Raw genomic sequence first — 21877 nt, 5'->3', positions numbered from 1 at the left:
TTTAAGCGCCAGAAGAGAGACCTCGGGGATGGACTCTCGGTGAGTGTGTATGTGAGGTGGATTGGCGCATGGTCTGACCATGTAATCTGACCAATTGTGGATGTTTCCACCAGGTGTAGTTGGTCATGTGGCAGCAGGAATAGATCTATTCTGGAGTATACTTTGTGAGGGGAGGAGAAGAAGGTGTAATCCCTCTCTCCCGAATGTTGGAGTCTCCAAATATCAATTAGATGGGCCTCGTGCATAGATTGTTTAATACATTTTCGGTGAGACTGTGACAAAGAGGAAGTGCCAGAAGACGTGTCCACTGAGGGATCTAGGGGTGCATTAAAATCTCCCCCCAGGATCAGCTGACCTGCTTTGTATTCCATCAGTTTCTTGATTGTTTTCCTAATAAAGCTTGCCTGCTGCTCATTGGGGGCATAAAGGGTGGCCAGCGTAAACTGAGCCTCTCCCACATGTCCCTTTAGGAATAGGTAGCGACCCTCGGGGTCTGCGAACATCTCCTGGAGTCGCCAAGGCAGCCTACTAGAGACTAAGATCGACACCCCCCTGGATTTGGCATTGCAGTTTGTAGAGTGATAGACATATGGGAAGGTCCTATTCTGGAGTGCAGGGGATTTATTTGTTTTGAAGTGGGTCTCCTGAATAAGCGCAATGTCTGTGTGCGCTTTTTTAAGATCATGTAGTAATATGCGTCTCTTTTCCGGGGTGTTGAGGCCTTTAGCATTAAGACAGGTTACCTTAAAAGTGTCCACCGCCATGTCTTCGGGGAAGGTAAAGGGAAGGATTAACAAGGGTCACACTCAGATAGGGAGGGGTGGGGGGGGGGGGAGAAGTAGGGGGGTAGAAAGAAAAGAGAGAAGAAAGAAGCGTAGAAAGGTGTTATAACAGCGACTACTCACACTTCAGCTGTCTACACCTAATTATAAATCTAAATCAGTAAGACAATGCCTACCTATAGAGCATAGTACCCCGAACCTAGGGTATATGCAGTGGCCTATGTGGGGTGTGGGTGGACATTGCCCGCGGGAGAGGTCCCGGGACTCCCTCCCATCCTGGTCCACTCAAGAAGCAAAACTGAAATTAACAACCATCATAACAAAATAAAGAGAAGAAAAGTGGTCAAAGCAGCTATCCCAGTACTCATCTACTTAGGGAAGTCGTTTAGGGGTTCCCTCCCCTCCTCCTCGATCACCACCCGGTGGCTACTGGTGATCCACCACGTGTACATCTAAAGACCCGTATCGTAATTGTGGAGCCCTCAAGGTCTATTTCTACTTCAGCAATGTAGGTTGGGGTGTTTCCCCCAAGCGATCATCAACCTAGCTATACAGTGGTAGGTCCAGACAGACCCGTCTCTTGCTGAAGTCACCAGCTGGTAGAGTAAACCTGCCCCCCCCCCAGGAGACACGAGCATAGCGCATCCCAAACCGTCTCCCCTCCTCCCCCCCTCCCCACACGGGCAAGCCTCCCCCCTTGGTAGGTATGATGTGCTCACACGTGGCCGTACATTTTATAACATAGCGAGACATGAGTTAGCGTTACATTCCCCATCTAGATTTCAGACCTCCATAAAAACATAAAACATAAAACATAAAACACAATACTTAATATACCAACATAAGAGAAAAGTCCAGCGGGTGTAAAGCTCTGTTTCCCTCATATCTGACTTGCTGACAGGAGAATGAGTCAGCTATCTATGGGGAAAGTTTTAATGAAGATATATTGGGTTGGTCTCTGGTATGCTCTGTAATCAGCTGGGCTCTCCAGAGAAGCCGGGGGCCGGCAGCTGCAGGCCGGATAGTGAAATGGTCACCGGAGTGTCTTGTAGAGAGCTTGGAGGGGGTCTATCGTTGGTGATGAGCGGGGGCTGCTACCGCATAGGTTGCGAGTGAGGTGGAGCGACTCAACTACACTCGGATAGGCATCCACGTTGAATCGGGAGTTTGTATCCGATCTAAGGGAGCTTGCATGTCGAGGTGACACAGTTTTAGCCCGTGCAGGTCAAGATTCGTTGGGGTGGAACGAACACCCGGGGTCAGTGGGGATCTCTCCAGGGGGGTGGCGAGACGGCAAGAGGGGTAGTTCAACAGCAGTCTAGGTGTCGTGGGCCAACAACTCCTTCTGTGAGGAGGAGAGGGGGACAAACCAGTCTACTTACACTTCCCGCTGGCTCTCCCGGGAGGGAGATCGGAGGCGACGACCATTCCTCTGTGTTCTTTGCGGTCTCGGAGCCCATTGCCGCATCACATTGAGGCGGCCAGGCGCTCTAGGCAGATAGTCCAGCCAGTTGGGTATGTCGATTGGATCTGTACCTAGAAAATTAAACAAGGCTGGAAGGGAGTCCGGGAAGCGTAGAAGGAAGGATCTCTGTTCTTTGACGAAAGTGACTGACAGCGGAAAGCCCCATCTGTAAGTGGCATTGCAGCGCCGTGCCAGGTCCAACAAGGGTTTCAAGGTGGCTCGGCGGATAAGGGTTGATCTTGATATATCTGGTAGTATCTTCACCTGCGCGCCATCGAATTCCATCTCTCCCGTCTCCCACGCTCCTCGTGCAATAGCCTCCTTGTGGGTGTAGTGGTGAAGGCGGCATATCACATCCCTGGGTCTAGTCGGATCCGATGATCTGGGGCCCAGGGCTCTATGCACTCGGTCAATTTCGACCCGCTCCGGTAAATGGTCTCCCGCCACTCTCCGAAAGATATCCGTTACTGTGGCCTGGAGATCTGCTTGGCCTGTGGCTTCTGGGAGGCCTCGGAGCAGCAGATTGTTCCTACGGCTCCTATCCTCCATTTCTTCCATGCGTAACTGGAGTTCAATTGCTGAGGCATTTTGGTCTACTTGAGTTGTCTCTAGAGAAGACACTCTCCTCTCCAGGGCCGCGAGCGAGGTCTCTCCTGAGGACAGGCGCGTGTTGAGCGAGTGCACCTCCCGCTTCACCGCGTTAAGCTCTTTCCTATGGGCTTCTTCTACCTTCCCCACGAGGGCCTCAATGTCTGCCCTGGTCGGCAGCGCTCGTAAGATAGCCTTCAGCTCCGCGTCCGCTCCCACCAGAAATGGCTGGCAGGGAGAACCATCAGGGATTGTCTCAATTAGGCTGGGAGTGTTGGAGAAGAGCCTCGGGCTACGGGGCTCCTCTAAGAAGGCCGGAGCCGCCATGTGGTCAGGAGTCTGCGAGCGGGAGGTACCCGGGTCCGCCATTTTAGGATCCGGAGAGTCGGGGCAAGATCTGCCAAAAAGTCTCTGTAAGTCCCCCAATGCAGGCGTAATCGGAGCCGGGCTGGGTTTCTTCTTATTCCGTCTGTATGTGCGCTTCTTAGCGGAGAGCATTCTGTAAAAATAGAGCTAAAATTGCCAAGATGGGTTAGGAGAGGCCGGGAGCTCTGTGCAAGCGTGACTTCACTCGGCCATGTCCAGACCACGCCCCCCAGGATAAGGATTTTTACTTGTAAGCAACAAGTGTCAGAAAAGATTGAGTCTTTAAATGGTTAAACTGAGAACTTCTACACACAGAGTTCAGTCTATTGATAAAAGAACTTGAAAAGATACAATGTATCTTCTTATCAGACTTGGCAGGCTGCCCAGAGGAGGAGAGAATCCTCTCCACAGATAATGTCAGGAAACTTGCATTGACTTCTATTACAGAAGTAATTTGCAAGTCCCGCTGAATCATATCGGTCGACCTCTACTCTGTCATTCAGTCCTCATCAACTACCCTCTACCTTTTACTCTCTACTTTGTCCACCGCTACCTCCACCCACTCATTCACTGCCCAAGAGATTGCCAATCACTTTGAAAAACCAAGACTGATGCAATTCGTGAGGACATCTCTACTGTACAGATATCATCTCCACCCTGTCTGTCTAACAAGCCCATTTAATAATTTTTTTTTTATCCTGGCTGCTACAGAAGAAGAGGTCACCAAACTTTTTTCAGATGCCCACTGATCGTCCTGTCTCCTGAATCCTGTTTCCTCACAACTACTACAGTCACCCTCTTCCTCTGCTCTCTCATTCACATCTTCAATCTCTGCCTCTCTACCGGAACCTTTTCCTCCCCTCTTAAGCATGCACAGATTATCCACATACTTAAAAAGCCCTCACTGAACCCTACCAGCCTGAACAACTCAAGACTCATCTCCTTGCTTCTATTTACCTCTAAAAAACGTTTAGAATTCTTATTCTACAACAGTCCTACCTCACTGAAAACCCCTTATAGGGCGTACACACGGTCAGACTTTGTTCGGACATTCCGACAACAAAATCCTAGGATTTTTTCCGACGGATGTTGGCTCAAACTTTTTTTGTCTACACACGGTCGCACAAAGTTGTCGGAATTTCCGATCGCCAACCACGCGGTCACGTACACCACGTACGACGAGACTAGAAAAGGCCGGTTCAGAACCAAACGCAGCACCCTTTGGGCTCCTTTTGCTAATCTCGTGTTAGTAAAAGTTTGGTGAGAGACGATTCGCGCTTTTTCAGACTCGTGGCTTTCAGATCGTTTTCTGCCGTTCAGTTTGTGCTTGTGGGTTTGTATCTGCTCTTCAGTGCGTGCAAGCAAGTTCCGCGTGACTTTAAGTAGTCATTGTATTCTTGTTCGTTCGTTACTGGTTTTCAGGTCGCTCTTCACAGGCCTTGCTGTTCTTCAGTGCGTTCTGTTACTTCGTTCTGAGCAGCCGACTTTAAGTAGTCTGAGCAGCCGACCGTTTTCTAGCCACGTTTCGTATGCGTACTCCTCGTAGAGTTCGTGCTGTGCGGGGGCTTGGTGTTGGGGTCCTGACCTTGACACAAGTCCAGTCCATGAACAGGGTGGGGAGGAGTTCATGGACCAAGAATTGGTTGCTTCAGCGTGACCAGTTCTCTCATATGCCTTTGCTCCGTGAGATCCGTGAAAAATAATCTTGCTGACCCCCTATATCAGCAGGCAGGATACCTGCATGAGTCAAGCCATCACTCCGGAGCAGAGGTTGGTCGCTACCCTGCGGTACTTAGCGACAGGGAGAAGCCTGCAGGACTTGAAGTTCTCGACAGGCATCTCCCCCCAGGCTCTGGGTATCATCATCCCAGAGACCTGTTCTGCCATCATCCAGGTCCTGCAGAAGGAGTATATGAAGGTAAGATTTTTATCCTTTAATGTCACATTTTATTGTATTGAACGTTTGCTAATATATTGTATTTCTTTCCTCATTCCCTAATTACCATGATTGGAATATGCTGTGAATGTCCCCTTTGTTCTCATGCATGCTGGATTTTTATGTAATTATTATTTTAGGTCCTTCATACATATTTTCCCTTCAATAACCTCCCCAGCATGGTCTTTCCTGGCCTATATTCACCTCATGTAGTCACTTAACAATGTATTTTATCAGCTCTATAGTAGTGCTTTACCCCAAACACCCCCTAAAATGTTTGGAAATGTTATTTTTGATTTAAATTCAGGCAGAGTGCCAGAGGCTTTTTTTTTTTTTTGGTGTCCCCAAATAATTTTTTGTAACCCTCCCTCCCCCAACTGCTAAGTCAGCTGATCCCAATTCTCTATGTATCCTCAATCATCTATCTGCTGACTTTGCCAAACCCATACACACTATACCCACCTCTTTACTGGTCAGATTTATGGATGAATTGCCCAAAGCATGTAGTGCAAGGGCCTGCCTGTATACTTTCCAATGGTACTGTTTCAAGTTTTTGTATTCTATTATTATCTTGATAGGTAATAGCAGAATGTCCAAATGTCCTCAAATGTGTACAGTGTGTATTTATATCTTTGTATTATGACACTTCTTACCTGTCCAGTGGTCTGCCAATAGCGTAACTAAGGAGGGGCTGTTCCAAGTAATACCCATTATTTAGGCATTCAGCTCTCAATGAAGTGAAGAGGGTTACCTGTCCAAGATTCTCCCCCCCCCTATAATGTTAGAAATGGCCCATGAGAGGGGGGGGGAATGATAGGTGTACCTTATACTTTGGCCTTGTTACATTCCCCTTACTAAATGCTATCTGGAGGTTGCCACAATGTTTGTGCCTAATCTGCTTTGCCATGTTTCTGTGAAAAAATAGTAATGTTTATTGTTTTTTCCTCAACAGTTTCCTTCCACGCCACAGGAATGGCAGACTGTGGCCTCCCACTTTGCCCAGCGGTGAGACTTTCCTAACTGCGGAGGGGCAAATGATGGGAAACACGTCCACACCGTCCCACCACCCAACTCGGGGTCGTACTATTATAATTACAAGGGGTTCAACAGTATAGTGATGTTGGCGGTGGTGTCGGCTAATTACGACTTCCTGTATGTGGACGTGGGGAAGAATGGCCGGATGTCCGATGGTGGAGTCATCGCCCAGACGGAGTTTTACAGGCGTCTCCAGAATGGCAGCTTGGACTTGCCAGCTCCAGAGGACAATGTTGAAGGACTCCCATTTGTGTTCGTTGCTGATGAAGCGTTTGCGCTGGGGGACCACCTGATGCGGCCATTCCCAATGAGGACCCTCACCCCGGAACAGAGGGTTTTTAATTACCGGCTGGCCAGAGCCCGAAGAGTGGTGGAGAACACATTTGGAATCCTGGCCAGCCGGTTCCGACTATTTCTGACACCCATCCATATGGCGGAGTATAAACTGAACCATATTATACTGGCGTGCTGTGTTCTACATAACTTTTTAAGGAAACATTCGGCCAACTATGCTGGCTCAGTTGGGCCTGAGGCCGGAATCCTACATCAAACCACACTGACGGTGCTTGAAAGTGGCCGTCCTGGCTTGCCCTCCCTGAGTGCCCGTGATGTCCGGTTACGCTACCTGGAGTTCTTTGCGGGTAGGGGGGCTATCAATATGCCAGAAAACCTGTGAAGCCTTTTTATAATAAAAAAAAAAAAAGAAATTCTTGGTGGACATTTACTGCTTGTGTTTGTTTTAGCTGACCCTGACAGAAATGTGTTGAGTCCAGAAAATGTTGTGATTGTGTAACCTTAAACAAAGCACTGTTAGCTGTTATTTCCTAAATGCAAAAACACATTTCACTACAAGTGCACTTGCAACTGCACTGAAACTGCACTTGTAGTGCAAAGAGGATTTGCCCTTAGGAAATAACACCCATTTTTGCAGAAAACAGCAATTACATCACCCCAAAAGTGTTGTATTGTAGTGTTGAGACAATAATCCACACATTCTTGAGTAAGCAACTTTTTTATACCTGCACAATCACATGTGCATTTACCAAAGGTTTTTAAAACAAACCAACATGTTTGTTGTATAACAATTTTTGCAGTAGCATTATCAAAAATCGAAATGTCCATTTCAGATAAAACAGGCCTGTGTAAAACCAACAAGAAAGCCAAAAAACTTGAACTTATAAAGTTCACATTAGGTAAAACCTGAAGGCTATATCAGACATCAGTATTTAGGAAATGGGTTTGATATAGCGTTCAGATGGGGGGAAATCACCCCTGGAAAAGCCAAATTTGGAAGATGCACACCAATTTACGAATGTCAACATGTGCTATCTGCCATCAGGGGGGATCAAGGGACATGTTTTGGGGGAGCAAGCCCTTCCTCAACGCTACTTTATAATTAAGGGGTTGCACCCCCAAAACGCATCCATTGATCTCCCGTGTTGGCAGATAGCACATGTTGCCACACTGTGTGCATCCTCCAAATTTGGCTTTTCAAAACATTGCAAAAAAATTTAAAAGATTGGACCACAATCCAAAAAGTGATTTTGTGGGGTTTTAAATTCGCCCCAAAACATCAATGATGTTATTGTTTTTTTTAATAACATCATTGATTTTTTGCTGTATGTTTTGCAGTTCGACATTACACCCCATGATCTCCCCGATCAGGATCTGGGCACTTTCTGATGTGAAACGTTCTGGATCCACAACATCACGATCACCTAAAAAGAGAGAAAGAAAACAAAAACAGGTCTCAAAAATCTGCCACCATCCAGCTCTTTTACCTGAGCCTGTGGTCGCAGACACTCACCTGTTGTGGTGCCAATCTCCACCACATCTTCTTCTTCCTCCTGCACTTCTTGTGTTGGTGTTAGTTCCCCTTCTTCCAGAGGTGGAGGGTCTATGGTCTCCTCGGATGAGGGGTGTCCTCCGAGTCTTTTCTCCCCTATGTAAAACAAAAATGGTATAATTAGCACACAGATATTTGATGGCAGAACTAGAAATAGGAAACATTGCTTGGAAGTGGGGTACAATTGTCTATTTTAGCCAAGTTCCAAGATGTATTTTTTTTATTGGCCTTTGTCAAGCTGCAATACTTTACCTGTTTAGTACAAGCTTCACAGATGGAGACCCCCCCATTGTATACACTGGAGCACCTGTGTGGCCCCCTAATAAAAATGGTGTTCTTGTGTCCCACACTAGTGCTCCAGTGTCCAGATGTGAAAACAGCTGCTGAGTGTCCTCTCCTTACACAGAATCTAGTTGGCATTTCATTCTAGTAACAAACCCATCTACACAAACAACTATTTGGCATCCAAGTAGGCCCAAAAAAAATGTGGGAAAATGCATATGGCCTAAACAATGGTGTTTTAGAGGCCAAAAGAAAAATGTTTGATACGAACGAATAATGGGCTCATGAACATTAAAGTTGCCCTTTTAAACTGTACAATTAAGAAAAGCATATGGAGCAGCACGAACGCAATAAAGACAGAAAGAATAGGAACACAGCACAACTACTTACTTTTTTGCAGCACTCTCCGGATCTTTCGGTACTGCTCTGGCTCTCTTAACTGAGCTGATCTTTCGATCGTCGTACCCCGAAATTCTTGTGAAGGCTTTTGACCACTTTCGCCATGATCTTTGCCTTTCTGATGTTGGGGTAAGGCCCATACTTTCCGTCATAGTCGGACTTCTTCATGATGTCGACCATCTCCAACATCTCCCCAAAGGACATATTTGTGGCCTTAAAACTTTTCCTTCTGGATCGTGACGTGTCCGGATCCGGGCTTTCCTCCTCCTCCTCGTTCCTGCAATTAGCACGCACCTGCTCTAACTCCGCCATGTGCTCTTCACCCACTGCGCCGAACGAAAAGGGGCGGGGAATAGACTAGAAAGAACGTCAGGGGCGGGCGGAGTTACACGCATGCGCAGTGCGTATAAAGCGTAACACGCGTACGTATTACGTACGATCTGTGAGCGGAGGAAGGAGCATTGGACGCGCCGATCGTAAGAACGAAGGTAAGAGACAAACTTGTGCCTATACTGCTTCTACATTGAAGCCTATATTGTAACAAGATTAGGAGAGTTTTGTCTGACATTAGGCTTTGTCTTGTGTTGTGTCTTGCAGTGAACATGGATATCTTAGTGAAAGACAATGACTTCATGTCAGTATTCATAGATATCTTAAGGGAGCTGCCATGTCTGTGGGAGATTAAACACCCCCATTACAAGAACCAAGCAAAGAGGAAGGCAGCACTGGAGCAATTGTGTGAAATTGTGAAGCAGGTGATCCCCACGGCAGACATCACCTATTTAAGATCTTCATTGGTGGACTGAGGAGTACATATCTAAGGGAGCGCAAGAAGGTCCTGGATTCACAGAGATCCGGAGCAGCAGATGACATCTATGTCCCCAGGATGTTGTACTACGACAGGCTGCATTTTCTGGCAGGCCAGACTGAACCCAGGCCATCCCTCTCCAGTCTTCCTTCCATGCTTCCTTCCCCCCCGGCTAAGGCTTCTGACGCCCAACCTGGGCCTTCCAGGCCACATGTGGAGGAGCCCAGATTGAGCCAGGTATAGCATTCCTCGAAATATTTCTGCTTGTCCAATCAATGATGTTAACTAGATGTTAGTTTGGAGTACTAATTTAGGATTGTGATTGATGAAGCAAAACATTACAACCATGTCCCTTTTTCATACACAGGGAAGTCTCAGCCAGGAAATGGCCGGGCTGAGCCGGCTGGCTGATCTGCAGGTCCCTCCACCCCCCCTGAAAAGAGAAAGTGGCAGTAGGAGTGCCCTAGAGGAGGCTACCGGAGGACTCTTTTGGAGGGCTACAGAGGTCCTGGGAGCACGACAGACCGTGGAGGAGGACATTGCTGCTGTCATTGCATATAAAATGCAGAGGATGGAGGAGGGCCAACAAGTCTTGTGTGAGGCGCTCATATTGGAGGCTCTTAACAAAGGTATGAGGGGCCAAATGACAGCTCAGACACACCTTTGCGATGGTCCTCCTCCTCCTCCTGCAGGTCCTCCTCCTCCCTCTCCTCCAGGTCCTCACAGTCCTCCTCCAGGTCCTACTCCTCCTCCTGCCACATCTCCAACTGCACAGCCACAGCCCGGAATGAAGCGTGAAAGGAAGACCAGAAAGTGAGGACCCTGGATCCAGTCTGGTCGGCCAAAAAATGCAGCCTCTTGTGGTACCACAGCCTGGGGACACACATGTCATCTGCTGCTATCCGGATCTCTGCGAATTCTGGACCAGACTGCCCTCCTTTACATATGGACTCCTCAGACCACCAATTTTGATGTTCATGAATTGATGTCTGCCCTGGGGGTCCCAGGCTTCGCTAATTTCTCCTGTTGATCCAGTGTTGCCTTCCTCTTTGTTTGGTTCTGAGCCCTTAATAAAGGATTTTTGTTTTGAATTATACTCTCCTATGTGTTTTACTTCAAAAAGGACAGTTGGTTTGTGAGGATTCAGGTACATTTTAAATATACAATGTGAAATGAACAAGGGACACCAATACCAAACAATCTCCTTGAGATTAAATAATAAAAGATATCAATGGTGCTGGGATAACTTGACACACAAAACACACACAAAAATATTCTGGAGTAAAAATAAAAATAACATTGAACAAAGATCAGCCTTTGAAAAAATTCAAACATTAAAAAAAATAAAAGGCTTAAAATCCCAAAAAAAATTAAATAAAAAAAAAAATTCTGTCAGATGTGACAACTAATAACAATATATTCAGGGAATCCCAATAAAAAAACAAAAATAAAACTTTGTGAGAAGTGTGTGTGAATATGAGCAGCAAAACTACTTAATTCTTGTCACATTATAAAGAAGAAGAGAGTGCGCTGTATTAAACCATTTTTAACATTGCAGCGTGACGAAAGTGCTGTATCCATTGCGAACGCTAAGTTTACCAGAACGAGCTGTTCCGTCTTGGAATTTCTTCTGAGCATGCGTGGCACTTTGTGCGTCGGAACACGGTCGGAATTGACGCAATCGGATTTTGTTGTCGGAAAATTTTATCTCCTGCTCTCCAACTTTGTGTCGGAAAATCCGATGGAAAATGTCCGATGGAGCCCACACACAGTCGGAATTTCCGACAACACGCTCCGATCGGACATTTTCCATTGGAAAATCCGACCGTGTGTACGGGGCATTACAGTTTGGCTTTTGCTCGTAGCACTCCACAGAAACGGCCCTACTAAAACTCACCAACGATTTACTACTACCACTTACTAGTAGACCTTTCTGCAGCCTTTGCTACGGTTTACCGCCCACTCCTAGTTCCGATCCCTTGGCCTCCAAGACACTGTTATTTCTAGGTTCTCCTATCTATCACAGCATTTCTTCAGTGTGACCTATGACTGTCTCTCTCTCTCCACTTCCTCTTTCTGTAGGGGTCCCCCATAGCTCCTCCCATTGGATCCATTCTCTTCTCTATCTACACCTCTTCTTTTGGTCACTTAATAACCTCCCATGGCTTCCAATACCCTTTCTATGCTGATGACACTCAAATGTATCTCTACTCCTCAACTCATTCCTTGAATCTCCTCTTGTATCACTATCATATTATCTCACATATTAGCATGAATGTCACACTACTTCAAAACTAAAACTTTCTAAAACCAACTTCATAATATCCCATACTCTCAGTAGGTCTGAGTGTCTGCCACTCCTCTCTGCCAATCCCTCCACTGGCTTCCAAACACCCAAAATTCTGATTCTGTCTACAGGACAGAAAGAGAAGGGAAACCTCCCTAATGGCACAGGAAAAAAAAAAAAAAAAACTGCAGTTTTAACACTCCCCTACTGAAATGAAAAAAAAAAAACAACCATTTGCCTTTAAAGATACGCATTTATTTTTACACTCACACATACCTCAAAAAGAGCCATATTTTTTCCATCATAGAAGTTGTCCCTTTCAGCTTCATTATGTATAAAGGGACTACTTTCTCTGGGATTTCCATCACCTGTAAAAAAAAAAAAAAAAAAGTCAGTGACACTATAAGATGTAATAAAATGAAAAATAACCCCTAAGTTTCCAAATGTTAAACATTTTACTTGCAATATTTGGAGGAATCTTGAATAAAAGAGGTGGCACAATCCTAAAGTGGACCTTCCATGCAAAAAATTAAAAGTCTAATTATTAAGAGCCCCATGGCTCCCCCCCCCCCCCAAAAAAAAAAAAAAAAAAAAAAACAGAAATGGCTTTAAAAAAAGCCAATTTGTAAACAGATCACCTGTTAAAAAAAAAACAAAAAAAAAAATGGCCTGTGAAGTTTTCAGTAGGCATGAGACAGAAGCATGCCTCACTGATGCTTCCTGGGATAGTTCTCAAAATCGAATTGGAATGCACTCTTGCAATGTTTTGGAGTATATTCTGTTGAGATTTCATGTTTCTAGCTCCGCAGGAAGGCATGGTGACATCACATCACCCATGCACCATGGAAACTAAGCACATCAGGGCCGAGGTACATACATTTTTTTTTCTGGGTTAATCTGAGTTTACAAATGGCTTTAAAAGCCATTTATGTTTGGGGTTGGGGGTTCAGGTTCTTCCACTTATGCATAGACAACGCTTTTCTGGGGGGTTCTGGATGGAGTAGGGAAGGTTTAAAACCCTTACACATTTATGCTGTTTGCGTTCAGTGAGGAATATTTACTTTCACTTCCTATCTCGGAGATACAAAAAAGATGAAATCTCTACAAAGTCAGAACATTGCTGCTTTAGGCTGGGTTCACATTATTGCAAATTGGACGCGGATTTCTCTGAATCCAATTCGCATAGCAGGAGATTGTGACCGGCTTTCTATGGAGCTGGTTCACACATCTCCGCAGTGGCTTCGGTGAGAATTGCACAGGAGTTCTGTGCATCTTTTGGTCCATTTCAGGTCGTAATTCAGCCCAAAATTCAGGCTGAAAATTGGACCTGAAGCAGTGAATGGAGACGTACCGGACTCCTGCTGTGAGCCGCTGCGTTTTCTAGTGCGAACCCAGCCTCAGACAGAGGTCACCAGAAAAACAGTCCCAATTGAAGAGTTCCCTTCTATTAGGGCCAGTTCACACCACATGCAGTCCAGGGTTTTTTTTTCCTTCATCAAAAACACATGGATAGTAGGTTATATGGTTTTCAATGGCATCAGTTCACACCAGTGCAGTCAGTTCCAGAAAAAAAAAATAGAACATGCTTCCTTTTTTGCTGCACTGGACTGCACATCAAAAACACCCCAGAATGCACCTAAACAGCACTGGAACACATCTCTTTTTTGGGCCAGTTCACACCAGATGCAGTTCCGTGAGCTTTCTTTCTGCACTAAAAATTAATGCAGTGCTTTCCATGTATTCCAATGGCTCTAGTTCACACCATGTAGACAGTTTCCGATGCAGAAACTGACTGCATGGTGTGAACTAGAACCACTGGAATACATGGAAAATGGCGCATGCGCGGAGTCTAGCGGTGCGAAAATGTTAGAGCTCTGTACTGCACGGGAGGAGAGCCGCTGATTGAACTAAACCCACAAGTATTTAACATATACACAGGCTTCAGCAAGGACCCGGGAACTCAGGGGTCCGTTTTTGTGGCAAAATATGGTTCTGGGAGGCGGCTGTTCTAAGCTAAAGAGTCCCCTCATGAAAGATTCACAGGGGAAAGCCGCTATTAAAATGGCACCGCCCCCCTCCTCATACACTGCCTCTGTGCGCTCTCACAGGCACAAAATGGCACAGCCTGACTCCCCAGCTGATTCAGAAAGTGAAATTGCCACCTCACAAGAATCTTCTCAGAATTTACAAATAGCTCCAGCTATATTAAAACAATTTGAACATATGTTGCATAAAGCTCTAAAACAAACCTCTGAGCAAATTACAACAAACCTGACTAGAGAAATAAGAGAATTAGGCAACTGCACAGCTGCACTAGAACTTAAAATGGATGATTTGGAAAATACCACACAAGAACATACCATTTGCTATTGAAAAGAAAACTTAATGCTCCACACTAAATTGGAAGACCAAGAGAATAGAGCCAGAAGGTCCAATCTACGCATCAGGAGAATTCCTGAATCGATCATCGACCTACAATCCACCATAACGGCTTTATGTCATGAACTGCAACCAGATATCCCAATCGAACGATTGGAGTTTGACAGAATACACCGAGCCCTTACAGCAGAAAAATTAGATGGTCCGCCACGAGATAGAATAGTAAAATTTCACTATTATCGCAAAAAAGAACTGCTCTTATCAGCCAGAGATAAAAAAAGACCTACATTTTCAAGGTAACAGCTACCAGCTATTCGCTAATTTATCCCAGGTCACTATATCAAAAAGGCGAGCAATGAAACCCCTCCTCATGGAATTACAACGTCATAGCATCACATATCAATGGGGCTTCCCATTCTCTGTACGCTTTGCTCACAACGGAACGAAATACATCTGTAGATCTAATAAAGAACTTCAACAAACGCTCATAGACTTGCACCTAATGGATTCCTCACCACGTATTACTTCAACACGTAGAAGATCACCATCCTTCTCATCCGCAGGCAACTCCTCTCAATCCACTTTGAGGAATGGAAACCACCCATCCCATAAGAGAGGTCGCTTCGCATCACCTCCTCAGGAAAGAGATGATTCTGTGGACTGAAGGAAGTAATTAAAGCAAAGCTTATTGCTCATTCTCCATCCTGATAAAAGTTTCATCAAAGATGCACTATTCACTTTTTCATTGAAACTAGTAATTTGCTAGTATAAAAACTTTACCTTTCCTTTATCTAATAATCGCATGACTTATAATTCTTATTTATTTTTCTAACTATAGCTGAATATAATTATTTCTAAATGTATTTATTTATATACTTATGTTTTATTTAGTCAGCATGCTCTAAATCTATGGTCAATGTCCTAAAATTTGAGCATAGACTATTGCACATATAGTGTAGAAAAGTTAAAATACTTTAGAACTCCTCAAAGAATACTAACAGATGGTCTATAGGCAAATCTAATATTTAGCCTGGCCACAAAATGAAATTGATTTAATGGTTATAGTTCTCAAAATTCGGTTGACTATTAGTTCAATTTAAGGAAGTTCTACTGTGCTGTTAATATCAACATAGGAGTTTCTCACTCCAAACCCTTCAGGTTGACTTATTGTTCTACCCCTATTGCGAGTTTAGGGACCCTTTAATCCTATTCCATCCTCCAATTCCCTTCTTCATTATTATAGCCGGATACACACCCTACCAGGGGATCTTAAGTATGCTTAGTATCATTCTCAAATTTTCCACTTCCCCTGTTTTCCCTTCCTTAATTTTGTTGGATCTTGATTACAAGTTTGATTTAAATTGTTTGGTATACTGTTAGGAACATCATTGTGATGTTCTCATTGGAAGGCTATTCTCCCATGTACGGGAGATCCGTGTGCCCTACTCTGCCTCCCTCATTCTTCCATATATAATATGTGGGAGTCTGACAGTAGCACCCCTTTCCCTGAGGGGGATCTCTATCCCTTTTCACGGGAAGTCTCTGTACATTTCTTCATGCTAACTCATATAAGATGTTCTTTAACCACTTCTATTTTCTTCCTCCTCCTTACCTCAGCATTTATCTATATCTTCCTCCTCTTCTCATTCTTCAAGTCCACATGGATTGACCCATCTAACCAGAACAACACGCTATTTGGCAAGTCTCACTTCTCCATTCAGCTACCAAGACACCACTAAACATTCTATCCCTGAATGTTCAGGGTATTAACATACCCCAGAAACGAACCAAGGCCTTTCGTTCATTTCATGCCCGGAAGGCTCACATAGTTTGTTTACAAGAAACACACTTCACAAAAAATTCTACACCTAAATTTATGTCCCACTTTTAAAGCCTCGACTACTTCTAAACAACGAGGTACCCTCATAGCCTTTCATCATTCTACTCCATTTATCCTCCAATCTCAAATTAAAGACCCAGAAGGATGCTACATAATTCTTACAGGACATATAATGGATGCAGCAATTACTGTCGTCTCATATTATGTGCCTAACAAAAAACCAAACCCGTTCTTATCACACTTACTACAAGTTGTGAATGACCATAAAATAGGAACAGTTATTTTGTGTGGAGACTCAAACCCGGTCCTCCTCCCATTCCTGGATAAATCTCCTTACACTCCATCCAATAATGCATTCAAAATGTCTTTTTCCCCAATTGTTATCTAAATATCACTTAGTAGATACATGGAGTGAGTGTAATCCCACAAAACGTAGATACACATATTACTCACATCCCCATCAAACCTCTACACGGATTGATCATATATTCCTAACAATTGGCATGATTCCAGAAATACTTACAGCCGAAATAATTCCTATCCCATGGTCTGACCATAACACAGTACTGACTTCAATTAAGGCCATGACCCCACTTGGTATCTCCCAGCTATTATGCTCAAACACCCAAATCACCGTCAAATCATCGAACAAGCCCTAAAAGAATATATATCGATTAATACCAGCCCAGAAATATCTACTTTAACACTTTGGGAAGCACATAAACCTGTGTTACGTAATATAATTCAGAAACAATTTACTCTATTTAAACGTGACTGAAAAACCCTTGCTCGTAAATTAGAATCTGAATTTAATACTGCCTTTGTAGCCCACCAAGACAATCCATCGCCCATTACAAAATCTCAACTAGATAAAACTCGTACCGCATTTGACTTATTTTTAACTGAGTCAGTCGAAAAATCTTTTAAACGCTCTAGACACAATTATTTTATGAAATCCAATAAACCGGGTACGTACCTAACACGTACACTTAACTCAATAAACAAACCCTTTAAACCAATTCGCTTGAAATTAGCAAAAGACATATACACAAGTAACCCTATCAAAATTGTCCAGAAATTCCACTCCCACTTAATCTCACTATATACCTATATATCTTCTAACAAATTTGACTCAAACACAGCAGATGCTTTCTTTTCCAGCATAAACTTACCAGAGCTTTCCCTAAATCAAAAAAATCTACTAGAAGAAAACATCTCTCCAGAAGAGGTCTCTAATACCATTAAAGAATTAAAGATAAATAAGAGACCAGGCCCGGATGGTTACTCTGCATTATAGAACTTTTACAGATACCCTATCACCTATGATAGCTGATGCTTTTAATGTATTACTAGAGGGAAAATCCTTTAGACAAGAATCATTAACTGCCATAGTTTGCATGATCCCCAAACCTCTCACTGAGGACTCCTCTTGCACAAATTACCGTCCAATATCCCTTTGGAACCTAGATATCAAAATCCTAGCAAAAATTTTAGCAAAAAGACTAAACAAGATGATAGGCAATTTAATCCACAGGAGACCAAGTAGGCTTCATGCCAACTTGCCAAGCCGGAGACAATGTACGTTGGGCAGTTTTATTAGCGCATATTGCCAAAGCCCACCATATTCCTTCTTGTTTCCTTTCACTCGATATAAAAAAGGCCTTTGATTCTGTATCATGGCCCTATCTATGCTACACGTTACAAAAATGGGGTTTTGGCCCCCATTTTTTTACATGGATTGAAGCACTTTATAACAAATCCAAAGCATATATCAAATATGCGGGATACAAATCTAACTTTTAATATAGAGAGGGGAACACGAAAAGGATGCCCACTTTTCCCCCCTTTTATTTGCCCTCCTAATAGAACCTTTAGCCCAACAAATTCGATCAGACCCGACAATCACTGGTATAGAAATCGCTGGATACCATCACAAACTATGTCTATTTGCAGAATACATTTTACTAATTCTGTCATCGCCACAAATTTCTGGACCCAACCTCCTGCCCGTTCTCAACAATTTCGCAATGATTTCAGGTCTCTCAATAAATCCTAAAAAATCCATAGCCCTGGACATCTCTCTCCAAAGTGGAGTTAGATTCGGTAAAACATGCACTTCCATTTATTTGGGCTGAAAAGTGAATTCCTAGATAGGGAATTGACTTAACAGCGTCTCACCTTGACCTCTTCTCTGCAGACTACCCCCCAATCCTGAAACAGATTACAAAACTCCTACAGCAATGGACACATTTTCCAATATCATGGATAGGCAAAATTAATGCAATAAGAATGACAATTCTACCAAAACTGCTTTACTTATTTAGAGTTCTGCCAATCTCATTCCCTTCTCATTATTTAAGAGTAGTACAAAAAAGATCAACAACTTTTATCTGGGGCCCCACCAAACCCCGCATAACTTTGCACACATTACACCTGCCAAAACTCAAGGGAGGCCTTGGATTTCCCAACTTTGCAAACTATTACAGAGCAGCACACATTGCCAGCCTCTCCAAATACCATGCAACACAAGACATACCCTTATGGGTAATAAAAGGAGCTTCAGAATGCAACCCACTCTCTATTTCAAATCTATTATGGCTCCACTCCAAAGATCGTAAAAATCTACGTAATCCCATCACCAAATACTTTCTATCTTTATGGGATAAGCTCAAATTTTAACACCAATTACAATCTCCTCACAACCCTCTATTATCCTTCCTCAAAAACCCTGCTTTTTATCCAGCATGGGTTTCCCCCAAATCATTCAAAGCCTGGACTTCTCTTGACATTATAAGGCTAAACAAACAGATTTCCTCCACTTCCTTCCTCACCTTTCCTACCCTCTGCGATACTTATAAACTACCACATGCCGAACTGTTTAGATACCTCCAAATTAAAAACTTCTACTCACGTTTGGTTTCAACTAATCCTGGCCTCGACAAACCACATTACGCCCGGAAATGGGAGGAGGACTTGGAAAGATCATTGGATATGGTTGATTGGTCTAAAATCTGGTCTGCAACTAAAACTCGTTGGATTGTCTCACACATGATTTAAACTCTTTATTCAACTCCTCACGGCTGCAAAGCAGACGATTGCAAAGGCATGGAGGTCTGCCAACTTAGGAATACCCGAAACCAAACACAGACTTAATACTTTCATGTCACATGCCAAAATTCTGGCAATAGAAAGAGACCAAATTCCTATATTTGAAAAAACTTGGAACCCTTGGATCAAATATCATTTATCGCCAATATTTGATAATTCAATCCTTAAGCCGTGGTAGCTAAGGAGGCACTTTACCCCATCATTATGAAAATATAGCGTTCTTAGAATCATCAGAAATCGTGCCATGTAACCTGGGTCAATCCTGTGGACTCTTTCTCTTCTATTTCTATCTTTCCTACTATTCTTTCCTTTCCTCTTCCCTACATCTCAAACTCATTTTTTACTACATTTTACCTATGTATTGATTTAATAAAACAATATCCCCAAAGCTCTGGTCCAATAAATAAGACAATTTAATCTGACACATAATCTCCTTTATACCTTGGATCAGACAGCAACCAAATGTTAAATGGAAGATATTGTACTGATTACCTGACTGTACATAAGTAATAAGCCAATGAGTTGTAACATTTACCATTTCTGTTATATTATTATTATTTTTTTATATCTAATTGTATTAAACATTTTTTTGCTCAACTAATAAAAACCTTTTGACAAGGAATACATAGAAAACACCCTGCATGCATTTTGTGCAGAAAAAAAACGCACAGAACTGCATCTGCTGTGAACTAGCATAAGGTTAAGATTAAAAAAAAAAAAAAAAAAAAAAGGGGGGGGGGTGCACTGGACTGCATCAAAAACGCACTGCAACACTCATAATGTTGGAATTACGATCATCTTTTAGTCAATGGTCACCAGCAGGAAAAATATAAAAATCTCCACCGCAGGGACAGACCAAACGCAATCATGATGGGGGTTCTGACCCCTCTCTACTGTGTAAAATTGAAAAAGAAAATAATTCACATTAAAAACCCCTTTAAAGTGCAAGTTCACCTTTACAGAAAACGTGTAAGGTGGACTTACACTTGATCCCCTTCCTCAATCTATGCAACGGCGCCGACCAATTAGAATGCCTCCTCTACGTACATGCAGAGAGGTACATTTAGGAGATTTAGCCGTGGGGATTTCAAATCCCTGGGCCAGTAAAGCGGCAATCCCATGTCTCACAGCAGATGATCGCGGGACTCCAGGTCAGCGGGACCGTGGATGGGGGGTAAGGTAGGGGGCTCCAATGTAAGTTCACCTTACAGATTTTTTGTAAAGGTAAACTTACCCTTTAAGCAGTAGACCATAACTGCTTACCGACTGCCCGCCATCAATTGACTAGCTGTACAGCGAGCGCTTTGAGTACAGGGGGTGCGAACCCATCGCGTCCCTAAGGAGCCGATGCACGTGTCCGGGAGCCGTGATGTCCGCCGGGCACCCGTGATTGCCCTGACAGAGCAAGAATGGGGATTTGTGTGTGTAAACACACAAATTCACGTTCTGTCAGGGGTGAGGAGACAGATCAGGTGTTCCTAGTATATAAGGACAACAATCAGTCTCCTCTCCAAGTCAGTCCCATCCCCCCACAGTTAGAACACACACTGAGGGAACACATTTAACCCATTAACTGTCCCCTAGTGTTAACCCCTTCCCTGCCAGTGACATTTATACAGTAATCAGTGCATTTTTATAGCACCAATCGCTGTATAAAATGTCAATGGTCCCAAAAATGTCCCATCTGTCTGCAGCAATGTCGCAGCCCCGATAAAAATTGCAGATCGCTGCCATTACTAGTAAAAAAAAAAAAAAAAAGTATAATAATAAAAATGCCATAAATCTATCCCCTATTTTGTAGACGCTATAACTTTTGCGCAAACCAATCAATATATGCTTATTGCGATTTTTTTTTTACCAAAAATATGAAGAATATACATTGGTCTAAACTGATGAAGAATTTTTTTTTTTTTTTTTTATAATTTTGGGATATTTATTACAGCAAAAAGTAAAAAATAGTGTTTTTTATTCTTTTGTTTATAACGCAAAAAGTAAAAACCGCAGAGGTGATCAAATACCACCAAGAGAAAGCTCTATTTATTGGGAAAAATGGACATAAATTTTGTTTGGGTACAACGTTGAACGACTGCGCAATTGTCAGTTGAAGCGACGCAGTGCCGTATCATTAAAATGGCTTGGTCAGTAAGAGGGTAAATACTTCCAGGGCTGAAGTGGTTAACTTCCACCCTTCAGATATGAACAGGCATATCCTGTACACATATTGCTGTGACCACCACCTGCATTGGAAGCAAATGCTTAAAGGTGAACAGCAGGAAAAACATGATCTCCAATATGTTTGCAGAATCCTACATACATGAGAACTAAATGTACTGTTCTTTGTGTGCACAGTTTATGCACGACTAATTGTGGTCAGCAGTGACTTGATTCCTGGATACTTATAGCACTTTATGCAGCTAAACACAATATTTATATGCTTGCTTTTGGATCCGGCTGGTTTGTGCACACACATTATGGAAACAGGTTTGCCATGCCCTGTGATTATTACAAGCTATTAAAGATTATTTTGATCTAATCATCCCATACCCCCTTTCATAGTTACATAGGTTGAAAAGAGACACAGGTCTATCCAGTTCAACCTGTGTATGTGCGATTGGCTTTCATATCCAGGCCAATGTATTTTGTATGACGTGGAATGTTCTTATGAAGATTTTCAATTAAAGGTGGGTATTTCCTAAATGGTTACAGTGGTGCTGATCAATACTAGTTTGTGGAGGTGCAGAGTACTGAAACATACT

General features: G+C 43.3%; 1 protein-coding gene across 3 annotated transcripts in view; it reads right to left on the bottom strand.

Moving 5' to 3' along the window:
- Positions 1-21877, bottom strand: part of SLC12A7 (solute carrier family 12 member 7) — a 919795-nt gene that overhangs the window by 573194 nt on the left and 324724 nt on the right. For all 3 annotated transcript variants that reach the window (XM_073630658.1, XM_073630657.1, XM_073630659.1), the window contains exon 2: positions 12071-12162. In XM_073630658.1, coding sequence (XP_073486759.1) covers positions 12071-12162 — 92 coding nt within the window. The remainder of the gene's footprint in view (positions 1-12070; positions 12163-21877) is intronic.

The sequence above is a fragment of the Aquarana catesbeiana genome, linkage group LG05 (assembly GCF_042186555.1).
Source record: "Aquarana catesbeiana isolate 2022-GZ linkage group LG05, ASM4218655v1, whole genome shotgun sequence".
In the NCBI taxonomy this organism is placed as follows: domain Eukaryota; kingdom Metazoa; phylum Chordata; class Amphibia; order Anura; family Ranidae; genus Aquarana; species Aquarana catesbeiana.
This window is presented reverse-complemented; position numbering and strand designations above follow the sequence as displayed.